The sequence below is a fragment of the Arachis stenosperma genome, chromosome 2 (genome assembly GCF_014773155.1).
Source record: "Arachis stenosperma cultivar V10309 chromosome 2, arast.V10309.gnm1.PFL2, whole genome shotgun sequence".
In the NCBI taxonomy this organism is placed as follows: Eukaryota; Viridiplantae; Streptophyta; class Magnoliopsida; order Fabales; family Fabaceae; genus Arachis; species Arachis stenosperma.
In genome coordinates, this window is record NC_080378.1 from 114,484,331 (window position 1) to 114,500,427 (window position 16,097).

Consider the following 16,097-nt stretch of genomic DNA (forward strand, 5'->3'; position numbering starts at 1 on the left):
GCGAGTTGCTCTTCGACCATACTCGAGTTGGAGGAGGTATAAAGGAGAAAAAAGATAAAGATTCTAAATCTTTATTCATAATAGAATTAGAAAAGTAGTTAGTTTGATTTTATTTGGCAGTATATTCTGTTTTGAGTGAGTTTTGATATAGGACAGTTATATTATCGTAGAATTAGAGAAAAATATTACATAAAATATATTATTGTTGTGTATTTTTTATTTTTATTATTAAAAGTAATTAATAAAAATTATTGCAAGTATTGCAAGAGAGAGAACGTAAAAGAGAGAATGTAAAAGACGTAATATTTTTAAATAGTAATCCATTACTCTCTCATGATCACGAGGGTAATTCATTATTAATTCATCTTTGATTAATAAAAAAATAAAAAATTTAAAAATATTAATATAATTTTTTTATTTAAACAAAAAATATTTTATTTATTTTTTATTTTTTTTTTATTTTTTATTATCTATTCAAACAAAATGTAAAAATAAATCAAAAACTATAAAAAATAATTCTAACCACTTAATAACTTAACACTGTTATTTAATTACCAAACTAAAATATTAACATTTAGTTATACCACATAAACCTAAGAGTATATCAAGAACAATAAAAAACTGACCACTTAACAACTTAACTAGGTAGTTGTTTAACTACCTAACTAAATTACTAACAATTAGTTATACTATATACTCTTACAGTCTTCACAAACTCAAAAAGGCTTTAAAACAAGTGAATTTAACTAGATTTTTTGGCTATAAAATTCTGATATATGTCATAATACTATTCATCTAAAAAATTTAAGATGATAAAAAAAATATGAATAATTATATATTTAATAAATATAAAAATGATAAAAAAAAATGTAAATTTTATTTATGGAAAGAAAGAAAGTATGAGCAATATTATTGTAAGTACTAAGTAGGTGGTGCATAGGAAGTATGAAAATGGGGAAAGGTACAAACGTTAGAAAGATGTTAGATGATTGATCATTCCGTACAAGAGCGTACAGAAGCTTACCAATAAGAAGTCGAAAACATACCAAAGCTATTTGTGACCCGTCATCATCATCTGCATAATAGCATGCTCATTTCATTATTACTTTCAACCTCCTAGATTCCTTTTCTTTTTATTGCTCTCAATTTTAGTCAAGGATTTTATTACTTCGTTCTATCCATCCAACCTAATAGGTTACTGTTATTTATGTAAAAATTAAACTAGCCTGTGTACGTAGTACAACGATTTAGAAGAAATTAAAGCCCGGAGCATGAGCAACTATAAATGCTTCAAATCTTAAACAGAGGCTGGAACTAGATAAATGGTTAAAAATAATAATTATTTCTGTATGTTAATTTATCAATTTAAATTAAATTTTTGAGATAAATAATTTTATTATGATATAATATGAAATATTTTATATATAATAATAATCTAGAATTTTATTTTTTTTATTTTAAAACAAAGTTTTAATATAAGATAAATAAAAAGAAATAAAAACCTATACAAGGACGTACAAGTGATTTCATGATATACCTCTATATGGTATGGTGGGCATTATTATGAGGGAGATGGGGGTAAAAAATTCTGAGCATTTTTTTTATTAATCATTTTGGCTACATGAATAAAACTAGCGAGAGATATATGCCATCTTTTGGCTTTTGCTATATCCGAACACTTTTTGTGTAAAAGTTGTGGGATATAATGAAAACAAGGAAAAACATACGCTAAAAAAATCTATTCAAAACTTCCGGTAAATTCATGATAAATAATAACTAGCCCATTTATACTAACAAACAAACAAAAAAATTATCTAATCCTAGCATAATAATCAAATTCACTACAAGGAAGGCGTCATTTAGCGACGATTTTTTCGAATTTTTCTATGATTCAAACTGTCACAAAATAAATTATTAGCGGTTGGGAGTCATCATCCTTCAAGATACAAAGATTAATATTTATGACGATTTGTAAAAATCACTAGTATAATTGTAGCTATATCGGTATATATTACGTCACTTTGATTTATAGTGGTTTAAAACTGCTATATATTTTCGAAAGTTACATAAGATTTAGAGGTAGGAGGTTGAATTTATATATGGCCTTCTTTTACTTTAAAAAATTAATTTTTTATTATTCAATTTCAACTTGATTTTTGTTTGGACTCTACAACGAAAAATTTAAAAGATAATTTTATTTTATCTCATAAAAATTAGAAAACATAGCAGTGAGGGAGCGAAAAAATTGATACAGTCATGTATGCTGATTTAGTTGTCTTGTGCTATGCAACCTGTATCCAGTCTCTACTATAATAATGGTAGAATTTTTACCATAGTCAAAATATTACATATACTAATTTTCTAGGATTTACACAACCCTATTTGAACACACAAATTTCCTCCAAAACTTGATTTGGTTATGTAAATACCTAATTTTTTACACTAAGTGTTTATCCAACTTAATATAATTTATTATAATATAATTAATAAATATTAAATAAAATAAATTTTAATTTTTTTTCTAACATATTAATGTGTATATAGGGTGCTCTGGATTTGCTCAACAATCATAATAGCCGAGTGGATTTTATTTTCGAGTGACTAAGAAATCTAAAGGAATGCCACAATTTACATATAGAACTCAAATGTTATTGAATTTTAATTATATTTTAAATTTTTTTTACTTTATGTCTTTTAAATTAATATATAAATACAACTGAGATGTTTAAAATATTTTAAAAATTGTCGGGAAATGTATGAAGAATTTCAATTTTCAAATTGATAACGAAAAAAGTAAGAATAGTTTATGCATTGTTCGAGTAATAAAAACAAGCCCCAAAAAAGGTGGGATATTCCTTTATCATGATAAGATTTCAATAAATCAAACTATAATCATTAAATGCAATCGTTCTATTTGTTAACTTAACCACACCTAATACTTTAGCAAAACCCTAAGTTTCTAACCTTTATTCTAAGAGGATATGTTCAAGTAATTAATTCAAAAATTATTATAAAAATATAAAACTTAAGTTTTTATTATATTTGTTTTTATATTTATTAAAATAAAAAAATTAAAAAATTTGTACTAATAATAATATTAATAATATGTTCCCTTTACACTAAATCATAAAAATTGGTATTAGAGATATAAGTAATTTTGATACAAGTGATTTACTAATATAATATAAAAAAATTATGATTAAAATTCAAAAATCGACTTCTATTATTTAAAAAAAAATTAATATAAGACAGCGCAAATAAAAATAAAAAATACAAAAATATACACTTCAAATAAAAAATAATATTTATAAATATTAAATATATTATTATAAATTTAACTATCATATATTTAAAAATCTATATTAAAATTTCTACTAATATTTTTTTAAAGCAAATTTTTTTGTAAAAGCTTTTTTTGATTGTCATTAAAACACATATTAACTAAATTCTATTATTATTTATGACAATTTAGATTAACCAAATCAACTAATTTGGGATGGTCCAGTTCACTCGTCCGCTTAAGCAAGTGTCGGGGGTTCGAATCCCGCCTTGTGCATGCAGTAATTCATTGGTCAGCGATAGACCCTTAAATGGAGTTCCGATCCACGACAAATTAGTCCTTAACCTATCGAGTTGGAGAATACCGTGGACAACAAAAAAAAAATTAACCAAATCGAAATTTGTTAAATAAAATTGACCCAATAGGCCAGCCAATACATGACAGATTAACTTTCGGTTCAACTATGTCGGCTAAATCCTAGTCACCATCATTTAATAATGTGTTTAGTTTTAATCATAATTAATGGTAAGTAGTCCATTTGTGGATGGCACATGTTAGGCAAAGAGGTTGGCACGTGGCAAGTGGTAATAGTCTAAAAAATATCTATGCTATTTATGACAAAGTACTATTGTTTCTTGCTTCCAAAACCATATGTAAATGTGTTGGGTTCAGAACTCAGTTACCAAGAATTAATGAAATGAAATGAAATTGCTAAGTATAAAAGAAATCAGAATGTTAGGTGTTGGATTATGGGGGACCACTGAGCGTGCAGTGGTCCTTCGATGCGTTTGATGAGATCCAACGGTCACAAACTACTTACTTTTCCCAATTTCTTTGTGCACGTAATTCCCCATGAATTTGCTTTCGTCACCTTTTCTTATTTATCTGCCTTTGTTTTCGTGCAATTTTTTTAACTTGTTTATGTGGCTAAAAAATTTTAATATGAAAATAAAATAAGTGATATACTTTAACATGATAATTTTTTGTATTTTTTAAAATTATGGGAGTATAAATCGAAGAGTTCGATTTGTTTAAAAAATTGAAAAAAATTCAGAATATACAAATCGGAAGGTCCGATTTGTGTTAAAAATTTTAAAAAAACTCAGAGTACACAATTCAGACCATGCGAGTTTTTTGGTGATAAAATTTTGCTTCACAAATCGCATGATCCGATTTGCAGTTGATGAAATTTGAAGTTTAAAACGTGAAATTCGGACTTCCGTTTTTCTTATTTTGTGTAATTTTTTTTTTACATTTTGAGAGACACAACTCGCAAAATTTGAGTTCTGCTTCCTCTGATCCCACAATGAGATAAAAACCCCTCCTCCTTATACGCGAGTACAACACTTCCTTTACTTCCATATTCAAATTAAATTTCCTGTTTATGTTATTGAACATTGATGAAACAAATTGAAAGATGAGCAAAGAAATTTTGTTCTTCTTATATGTTATAATGCACCAAGAAATTTGACGTAACTTAAATAATGTAATCAATTTGAGTGTTACATTATTGAAAAAATATATAAGATTTTGAAAGTTCTAATAGTAATAATAATAATAATAATAATAATAATAATAATAATAATAATAAATAATAATAATAATAATAATAATAATAATAATAATAATAATAATAATAATAATGAATGCTACAATATTTTAGAAATTTTATGAATTTTTTTTAACTTTAATATTATTAACAATTGCCATAATATTTTATTAGAAATAATACTCATTATTTTTAAACAATAATTATCGTCTTTAACTTTTTAAGTAAATTGACTTTAATGTATGTGGTTATTTTTCTGTCTGGTTACATTAAAGAATCAATAAATCTAAACGTAAAAGAAATTATTATTGTTATTATAAGAAGAGAAGAAAAAAGTATAACATGAAAGCTTTTAATTGTTTCTTTATATTTTCTTAATATTTTAGTCTAATTTTCTCTTTATGTAGTGTCAATTTTTTTTTTCAGAGTTTTTTTTATTAGTAATCAAATAAACTTCGTTCTTAATTGTTAGAATATATTAGAATCAATTAGCATTAATTAAAATTATTTAGCATATCTAAATATTTATTATAGGATATATATTACGTCTTTATTATTATTATTTCTATTCTCTTAACATTTATAAATACTATTTTATATTGTATCATTTTAGACAACTTAAACACAGTTAATAATACACAAATTTTTTCTTCAATTTAGTTTCTTATTTCTAACATTAATTACTTTTATTAGATTTAATATCATTTTCAATTTCTAATCATTTGTTCGAAAGACAAAGTATGTATTTATAATTTAAAAATTTTTAATCATTCTAACTATCTAAGTAATTAGTTTTAGCGGTCTATATATTACAGGTTTAGACGATTTTTGACACATTAATTAATTACTGTTTATAAAAAACTATTAGATCAATTACTTGAATATAATTTAAAATCGATCAAAAATAGTAAGAGACTGTAAAACATATTTACTTTTTAATTTTTCTTTACAACAATTAGTACTTTTAATGAACACCATCTACTGTTCATAAGATCTTAAACTTTAAAATATAATAGGTGGACAATATTGGCCATGAAGCTTTGCTAAAAGATACAACAACATGTTAATCACGAATGTACCAAAACAGTAGAAACAAAATAATTGACAACCTTAAAATGTATATATAGATAAGATGATGGTATGCCCTACATATTGTCTCAGATGTATGTTGACAAGTTGCGACTAATTTACATCATGGACCTTATGCCTTTTCTTACCACAATATAGGGGTGTAAGTTACTGAACCAAACTGAAATTTATCGCAAAATCGAACCAAAATTTACAATAACCGAATAAAAATTGAAAAAAATCGATTTTTTTATTTTTTTCGGAAGTAAATCAATCGGTTCGGTTCGGTTTTTGATTGGTTTGACAGAAATTGAACCGAACCGAACAGCAGAAGTGGTTTAGTAATACATTGAAATGGAAATTTTAGATTTAACAAATGTGTTTGTTTTATATTTAGTTGTTGAAATTGTGTTGAATTTGAATGTAATATAATATTATTTCAGTTTATTGATTGTTTTGAACATCATTTTACTAAGAATAATTTTCTATTATAGAATTTAAAAATCGAAAAAACCGATCGAACCAAACTGTTTTTAGTTCGGTTCGATTGTTACGCAGATAACAAACCGATTAATTAGTATTATGTAAAAACTGAACAGATCAGTTCGATTGGTTTTTAGTCTAAAACCGAATCAAACCGAACCGATAACACACATACCACAATATCATTCAATTTCAATACAATCGAACGAAAACTAATTTGATTAGTTGTGAACTCCATTTAAAAATTTCTTTCTAGTCAATAAATTGCTACTTAAATACATGTGAAAAGAAAAACTGATTTATTTTTCTATACCAAATTATTTTGGTTTCTTCTGTATGTATGTGTTAGGGCACCGTTGGATTATTGTAATTATTATCTATTTTGAAGTTCATTTTATCATCGTACAACAGCTAAACCCAATAATGAAAAATAGTTACATACATATCATGTCCGATAAAATTATTGAATCTCTATTCAATACGATTAATATTAAGAGACAAGATAAGCTAAAGTTACAATCATGTCACACATTATAAAAGTATACTTTATTCAACTGGATGAAAACACAAGTTAAATACACAAATATTAGAAGCTAATAAGCCCTTCAATAATAATGTCAGCCAAAAAAATGTAACTTTAGATATCCTTTCTCTGTTTTAAAATAATTATACATTAAAAAAACCAATATATTTGTATGTAAAGTAAATTTAAATAATCCATTTTTAATGTATAAAAAATCAAAACGATAGTGATATTAAAATACAGTAATTAACATGTAATTATTAAATTTTAATATGACCAATGTTATATGATTGAATAATCGGTTTATTTATTCGTTTAAGTGAATATGGTGAGTTTGAATTTTATTTTATATATTTAATAATTTATTGATTAATAATAAAATTTATATTTACAATAAATTAATGATTAATATATGACACTGAAACATACCATAAAAGTAAGACGAAAGCAATTAATTAGAATGTAAAGATAGAAGGTAACTAATAAATGTGTGTGTGCGGGCATCAGTTTTTATGGACCAAATCCATTGACACAAGCAATCGGTTGGTGACTTGGTGGTAGGTCCCTATTTATTCATTTGTGGCAAATATGAATCACATTCAGAAGCATGAATCACGTGTTATAATCATAGAATTAATTCTATCCACACAATATAGGTATATGTCTAGGATTTTGCTAATTAGATTTAGTATCATTAACGCAGTGTTTGTTATAAAAATATATTAACAATACATGCTAAAGTGGCGTTTCATAGAAGAAATAAATTTCTAAGAATATATAATGTGTTTAAACTTAAAAAAAAAATATAACTCTTAAACCTTTAACATTATTTTTTTGCTATGCATCAATCTCTGTCTTCTCCTTCACTTTGTTTGCATTGGGTTCCACCTCCAGTTCATTCTGTTAAATTGAATTGTGATGCTAGTTGGTTTGTTCCTTCTGGCTATGCTGGTTTTGGTTGTATTATTCGCAATCCTGATGAATGTTGGTTGAAAGGTTGCACTGGAAAAGTCGAAGTGTGCAGTGTTCTTTTTGCTGAATTGTATGCAATTTGGAGAGGTTTACTTCTTGCTTGGGAGAGTGGATTTCGTGAGGTTATTTGTGAAACAGACTGTTTAGAAGCTCTTTTCTTGATAAACCAAAGAATGCTTAGTAAGGATATTCCGGAATGGGATTTGGCAGAGAGTCTCTATTCTTTTAATTCAGAAGACTGCAAATAGTGTTGCAGATTGTATGGCTAAAGCAGCTGCTTCTGTCGCGGACATTTACTCGAATTGGAGCCAACCATGGAGTGAGCTTCAACATCTAATAGATTTAGATATGACCCTAACAAATTAATTTGATTTTGTCTCTTTTTTCTTTCTTTTCTATTTAGTCACAAAAAAAAAAAAAAACCTTTAACAATTATTCTTAAAACAAATGTTCACAAAAATGGCATACAAAACTCTTTTCAAGTACTGTGTTTACAGTTGTACAAAATTTTTGGGCCATAAAATTATAACAGAATCTGCCGACCTAACCTATATAAAAGTAACTTTTGACTAACGCCTAAATAAATGAAGTGCATTTGAAGTTGGTCATAATTTTTCTGCCCCAATCACAAAAGTATACTTTACCTTTTTTTGTTTCTCACCTTTTATTTTATTTACTTTGCTAATGCAATGTTTGTTCAAATTTACAATTTGAGACCAGATGGAGATTTTTTTTTCTTTGGGGGAGGTGGTGTGATTTAGTTTAAAAAAAAAAATCGAATCGCAGGCACTGCCCAGAAGAAATATTTAAATGTTTATAGAAAATTACGTTTTATTAACGATGCTTTTTTTCAAAATACTTCAAACATTGATTTGAAGTGTTACTAGAAACCTAGATGAATTCAGGTTTGAACCTAAGATCCAAACGCTTTTAAATAAAAGTTTTGACTTGTTCGTTTGGATAAACAAAAGTTTCAATTTTTTCATCTGGACAACAATAAAAAATACCTGTAAGAGATTCTTATATCTAAATCGGCAAGAATTTTAGTAGATTTTTAATGAAATTAGAATAAAAAAATACCTGTGTGTTAGAATATTTATAAAATAACAATGTGAAACTTAGTTATTTTTTAAAAATGACTTCTGAATATCATAAATAAATATTTTTTTACGGTGTGCAAAATTATTTCCCTATATTTAGAGTGATTATCACTTGGAAGTGATATTCAAAGTAGTGAGAAAATGTCTAACTTACTCTCTATATCGGATCGGATACGGATTTCAGAAATCTATTTTAAAATCGATTTGACCCATATAGATTAGGCCTCATGGATTAGATTTGACACTATTAAACCGACCTTGTCAAATCTAATTTCGAATATAACTTGTCTGTTAGGAGGAGCGTGGGGCTGTGGGCCAGACTTATATTCTTTAGGCTCATGTATGAACAAACATATTGTAATTCACTTGACAATTTCTATTCTCTCATTTCTTTATCCAATGATCAACTTAAATATTCTCATTCATTATATGTGAAAATCTAAAGTAACATGTGAACAAGTTTCGATTTAAATTGACTGAAATAATTTAGCTAGTCAAATTTCTGATAATAGGATTGAATGCATAAATGCTAGCGATTTTATGGGATAAAATAATATTTCTTTTAGTTAAAAAAAATTTGTTCATGTTGACCCATAAAAGGCCCAGTTGATCAAACTAGCAAAATGTAGACTGAAAAAGAAGATCAAATTAATTACTTGAAAAAAGAAAAACTAAAAAAAGTGACCAAAGATGAATAAACATAAAGAATCAATTGCATTAGTTTTCTTGTCATCACAAACAAAAACAAAAAATTACATTAGTCTTTTTTTTTTCCAGGAAACTAACCAGTCACATGTTTGAAAATACACTGTTGACAAAAAAATTATACCCACAATATTTGTTACAAACAAAAAGAGATTCACACATTGGTTCAAATTTCAAACCTTACATGATCTAAAATTGACCCTTGAATGCCACTATGATCCCTGAACCAAACTCAAAACGTTGTGTTAGATCAGTTTGTTTGATCACAACACCAAGGACCAGCTGAAATTTATGTGTAATACTCACCTTGTTAAAATGAGGCAGCAAAACACAGATTTGTTGACCAAATTATTAGGGTTCTATGAGTAATTAATCAGGGCATGTTAAAAATAATAAAAGAAAGAGAAAAAAAAATGAAACTTGTGCACTCTATAATTTTTTTTTTCTCTTATGTTTTTTTGTGTACTAAAAGAACAAACACCCTATTAATGGCAAGAGTTTCTTTTTGATCCACCAATCATACTATTTCTAGAACTCCATTATTGCCATCACACTCCTTGTGTTGAAGGTGAGGTGTAAGAAATGCAATGAGAAGAGGGTTTTTCTTGAGGCATGAATGAAAATCATCCTTGGTTATTCTTCCATCATTGTCATCATCAAATAACATAAAAAGCTCATGAACCTGCAAATAACAAAAGTTACCATCATTAAAACTTAAATAAGGACAACTTATCATGTAAAATGTTTCCTTTATGGACCATGCTACGTGTATACCAAAATTAGCCACCAAAGTCAGCCACTAGTATAAAATAGATGCTCGAATACAAATACATGTTGAAAATAAATTAAATCACATATACACAAATACGTTGGTGACTGATTTTAGTGTACGAATAACATTTTTGTTCCTTGTGTATATATAATCGTGTATTGTCGTGCCAGCGAAATCTGACAAATCCAGCTCAAGAAATTGTTGCTGCCTTTCTCATCACCAATGATTTCTTTCCATTCCTATGACTCGAACTCGAGACTATTAGGACAGTGAGGAGCTTGCCTACCACCCAACCAACACAATGTTGGTTTGACTTTTATGATATGATGACTTTTATTAAATAACAACAACAATAACAATAAAGATTTTGGGCTATATGGATCAAATGACGCCATTTGAGCCCTATCATGTCTATAGTGAGACTGTTTAAACTACTTGTATACTAAATCAATGCAAGTTACCTCATTCTCATTCCAGCTTGGGATGGCATGTTGCATGAAATCTTGCAACTGGAATTAAAATGAATGGCAAAGAACAAGGAAGTTAGAGTTAGGCTAGTGTAAATATAGTAAATGGAAATAGCCAAATAAGAGTATGAAAGATCATAGTACTTCTTGTTCTACAATGTAGCCCTTTACTGCACTGCTGCATTCCGCAAATGCTTCTTCGCAAGCTTGATGGAATCCTCGATGCTTCATGACGTAAGCAGATCCGTACAAGAACTGGAAGCAACATAAAAGCACGTGGATAAGATGTCGTGTCATTAATCTGAACTAAATTTGCAGAAGTAGTTATCTTTGGCTTAAAACTAGTACAGATGTAAAATGCAGAAAAGCTACTCCTAGTTTTTGATATAGCAAAGAAAAAGAGTAGAATGAACAGAATCACCTGTCTAAATGTTATTGAGCCGCACTTCTCCACATCAATGAATGCAAACATCTGTAATCAAATATAATCAACATGCAAATGAAAAGGCAGAAAAATAGTTGGAAGATGGAGATTCAAATGAACCTCATCAAGCAAAAAGCGTAATGGAGCAGAGAAATGTTAGTTTTGAAATTAGAAGACAAGACATGATATTGCAGAATTCGAAAGGTAATTTATCTTAAACACACAAGGGTCAGAACTCCGAATCTTGAGGGGATTTTGATAGAAAATTATTAAATAAAACTTTACCTTTTCAGATAAAGGGCATGCCTTAAGTCTTAAAACCTTCAAGAAGTTATGATATTGAACTCGACCGCTGCAACCAAGACATGGGTATCATTAGTTTCCACAAATATAAGATTGGATTATACCACAAACTGTAGCCATTAACAGTTGAAATGACAATTTAACTTTGATATTTGTGACAATAGTACCTGGGATCAGGATTCATAGCCAAGAATTTATCTAGGAATTCAACAGCTTCCAAGCTTCTGATATGAAATAACTGAAAAGATATACCAAGTCTCTTTTTATCTCTCTTTCCACTATTGGTAAGGCTATAGCAGTATCATTTTTAAAAATGAATTAAACAGCATAAAATGTTTAACCTAAAAAGCCTACTTGCGTAGGCTGAAGGAGAACATAATTTTATGGGGACTAGTCAATGACGGCAAATAGAAAGGAAAAATTAAAGTTTCTAGGAGAAAATACAACATAATTAAGGTTTATTAGTTTTATGGACTTACTGATTCCAGCGTCGCCATTTCAACCATAAAACTTGAGGGGTTTTCCTGCACAAGTCCATAACCATGATTAGTTCAGTACCTAGGTTGCAGTTACAAACAGAGAGAAAAGTATAACTACCACAAAATCTATGGAAGGCATATAATAAATTTTATAGCCAAAAAGCAATTTAGTAACTAGGAAAAATACATAACAATATTTATAACCAATAAATCAATAGTTAAAAAAACACACCTGTTTTGCTTCTTGTGCTTTCATATAAAGCATTATGTCTCCATAAGTGTGTCCAGTTTGGACAACGTTCATCGCAGATGCAATAGCACGGCAAGCCTGCATTTATCCACATATTATTAGTATAGAGGAGCAAATAATCAACAAATCATCCAGTATAAAGTCCTTTGATAATGCATGAAAGCATAAAACAAAACAGGAAGACTCACCCTCTCACGAAAGTGGACTGCAGTTTCCTTATCATGCAGGGGTGAAATGACAGGAAGATATTCTACCTGTTCAATTTGAGATCAAATTTATGTGCTATTTCACAAATGATAAGTTCCCATGCAACAGGACATTAACCAGTGAAAAGAAAAATTCAATCTGTAAGAGGGTAACCTCGAAGAAGTTGTGGAATTGAGTGAACATCCTGAACATAAGCTTTCCCAAAGAAACATTACCCCTACACAAATTTGCATACCACATAAAATGTCAGTGACAATCTATTGCTGCAAATAATGGAAACAAAATTCAAGGATCTTCGTAAACAAACTGCTTACCAAGATTGATCAAAGTGTACATGAGGATAGCGAACAATTACAGGCTGGATTGGGTAACCGGGGATGAATGCACCAAGTTGGAAGGAGATAAGGCTCCTGCCATTAGTTGTGGTTCCCTCAGGAAATAGCAGTACTCGAGGAAATCTATTGCAGGAAGCCCTTCTCTGTTATTCAGATCCTTGAAAGCAGATTTATGTATCAAATGGCTTATAAATTGATAAGTTACATGCAGCAATTTCATGCCCAAGCATCTAGTGTTTAGCCTCTAATTCCTATTAGTTCGAAAATTCTTGCATCTTTCTATTCAGTTTCGAAACCTGAATCACATATAATTTTATCTAACTTCATCTCTGAAGATCCCTTCCATTTACTTGGCAACTAAAGTTTTCATAACTTACAGACACCTTAATCATTTATGCTGCACAGTGTAGCCTGAAACATATTGCTTGTACAACTCCTACTTGATGTTATTTATTTATATATTTATATTTATTCTGTAAGGAAAGGTATACTTCTACTTTGCCACATACGAACATAAACTTCTATCATTAAGTAGTATCTCCCTGAGTTTTAACCAAATAGCCCTTTCATAAACTTTGCAGATGCTTGGTGTAAAAATAGGGGCATCAGAGGAACATATGTGAAGAAGATAGCAAATTGAGCATCAATCAACCACCAAATCAACAACCAAGGAACAAATACAAGTCTAAGATACAGATAAAACGACGGTAAGCAAGCTAACAGAAATGTTTTTACCTTTATTTCCTTGACGGCATGTTTTCTTGATGATGGTGAGAACCTGTCGACATATATGACCTGAAAGCATAAAAAGTGGGGAGAAAAAAGAAAGGACAAACAGCTGAATGGTGTGTACTCTTTAACTGAGCATACGGAAAGTGTAACCATGAAATGAAATTACCTGCATTGCTCTAATAATGGTGCCAACAAAAGGTAGTGCATCATGAGACTCTGATGCTACAATGGTTGGAAATAATTCATAGAAATAGAAGATAGGTTCAATGTAGGATACGTGATTAGATACAATTATCGGTGCAACTTCCCTTGGTGCAGGTCTTCCCTTCCGCTTTATCCACTGATAGCTGCAATGAGCAGAAGGAGAAAAGAGTGAACTACAAGTTGATATATTTATGTTATACAACACTGAAATCAACCCTATAGAAAAGAAACTAACCCAACACCTCAATGTATCTTTCATTCGAAAAAACAACACAAGTACATTTTTTTAGTTCTGGCTTCCAAACTTATTTCCTGCATAAGCCATCAAAAACTATACAGGGAATATTCAATTCTAATGTGTTCCCTTTCATTCAACATAACATCACAGGGAAGTGCAGAATAGGAGGTAGAAGGAGAACGAATGGTGTATTGTAGTATATAATATAACAATGAAAGCAAAGTTATTTTGAAACACAGACAAAATGTGGAGTTTTCTAATCTATCAACCAAAATAGCAAGTATGTGTAACTATTTGCATGATATTTGAGATAATAATTATGATACTCAACCACTTTTTAACAACTTGGTAATGCATAGTTGGACGACAATATATAAAAAGGAAAAAAGAAGAAAAAGTACACTAGAAGTGTTTCACTAAATCCAATCAATAATTCATGAATTGGAATATTGAAAATTTACATCCCCCATTTCCTTAATGGTATAAGTCAAGTCCTTGATCCTAAATTTAGTTTTGTCATTTGCTCCTTTTCCTCACCTAACAACTGAAGTTTTTACCTTCATATTACAACGTAACAAGTAAGTTAGAGCAATGATTACATTACATTCACTCTAATGGCAAATCAACGTGCTTAAAAAGAACAAATTAAATCAAATGAAATAAATGATTAGACAAACTCTAGTGCCACATCAACATCCTGTGTCATAAACAAGATAAAGTGACCTAACCACAATCAATATGTACTAGCTAGTAGTATCACCTAACCTAACTTAAATAAGATCTTAATTCAAAAAATCAAATAAAGACAACAACCTAAGAGAGAAAGAACAGGGGAAGAGGGGGGATCAAAATTCAGTGATGATATGCATCTATGCATTACATCACCCTACCTAAGTTCAAGGGGAATTTACAAAGTTGACTAAGATCTTGGCTAAGAAAAACACCACCACCAAAAAGGAAAACGAGATAAAACAAAAATCAAATCAATCAGCACTAAGAGATCTTAGTTCCTAAATAGTCCATTCAACTCAAAACAAAGTACAGTTAAGTCTAAAACACTTCATATAATTGAAATCAGATTAGTTGAACTAAAGTTGATTCCAAACACTAACGATCAACACGGACAGACATAAAAAAAAAATCAAATTTTGAGCTGAAGCCAAGTCAAAGTCTGAAAATCAAAGACATACCCAAAAGAGAAGAGGATCCATCTGGCGCAAATCCTTGTAACCCACATGAGCCTGCACCTCCACTTAGGCATGGGGTTCTCCTTGTCCTTCCACCCTTCCAACGCCAACCTCGTTGCAATATACCCAACAGCAAGGCACAATCCGAAAAGCACAAGCCTCAGAATCGCAATTGGCAAGCACAGAAGCATCTTCAACCACTCGTAGACTCCCTCAATATTCGGCGTGTTGTTCTTGAACGGGTCAACGGTCATCGGAACCGGCACAGTCAACGCTTCACTCTCACCGCATCCCAGAAAAGTAAAAGGATTCCCGCCGGCGGTGCCGGAAAGTGGTGCGGCAGAAGTGGTGTCGGCGGCGGGGAGTGGGTCGACGGTGAGGATGAGATGATCGGAGGTGATGAGAGGGGAGGTTATATCGTGGTTCGGCATTGGAGGGGTGTAGGGATACGCCAATGGGTTGAAGAAAGTGGACACACGGAAAGAACAAGGAAGAAGAAGAAGAAGAGGAGAAAAAGAAGAGGGAAAAAGAAACAAAAACGAAAAGCGTTAACAGTTGTTTTGTTGTGTTTTGAGCATCTTTTTGAGGATTCCGTGTTTATGGTTTAAATAGATGGAAGAGGTGTATGAGCCAAGTGTGCATGTGATTGCGATGTTTCCATTTTCCATGTGAGACTCCATTTTTATGTTTAACTAAGTTTGGTAAAAACTCAAGGTTGTCTTTTTATATAAAATTGATACGGTTCTGCTACGTTACCAACAGCATATCTGTCAACTTCTGCCAACTCTTATTTATAATTGTGTTTCATGGAAGTGTGTT

At 29.8% G+C, this 16,097-nt stretch overlaps 1 protein-coding gene across 1 annotated transcript; it reads right to left on the reverse strand.

The window, feature by feature from the left end:
* Positions 1-9,666: 9,666 nt before the first annotated feature.
* LOC130961113 (lysophospholipid acyltransferase LPEAT2) lies at positions 9,667-15,845 on the reverse strand. The gene is made up of 14 exons (XM_057886796.1): positions 15,282-15,845; positions 13,816-13,996; positions 13,653-13,712; positions 12,897-13,060; positions 12,736-12,799; positions 12,564-12,629; positions 12,358-12,453; positions 12,126-12,170; positions 11,814-11,884; positions 11,629-11,695; positions 11,341-11,391; positions 11,064-11,174; positions 10,914-10,961; positions 9,667-10,362 (listed from the first exon to the last, which is right to left on the reverse strand). The coding sequence occupies exons 1-14, from the start codon at positions 15,707-15,709 to the stop codon at positions 10,198-10,200; spliced, it is 1,617 nt and encodes a 538-aa protein (XP_057742779.1). The 5' UTR covers positions 15,710-15,845; the 3' UTR covers positions 9,667-10,197.
* Positions 15,846-16,097: the final 252 nt, after the last annotated feature.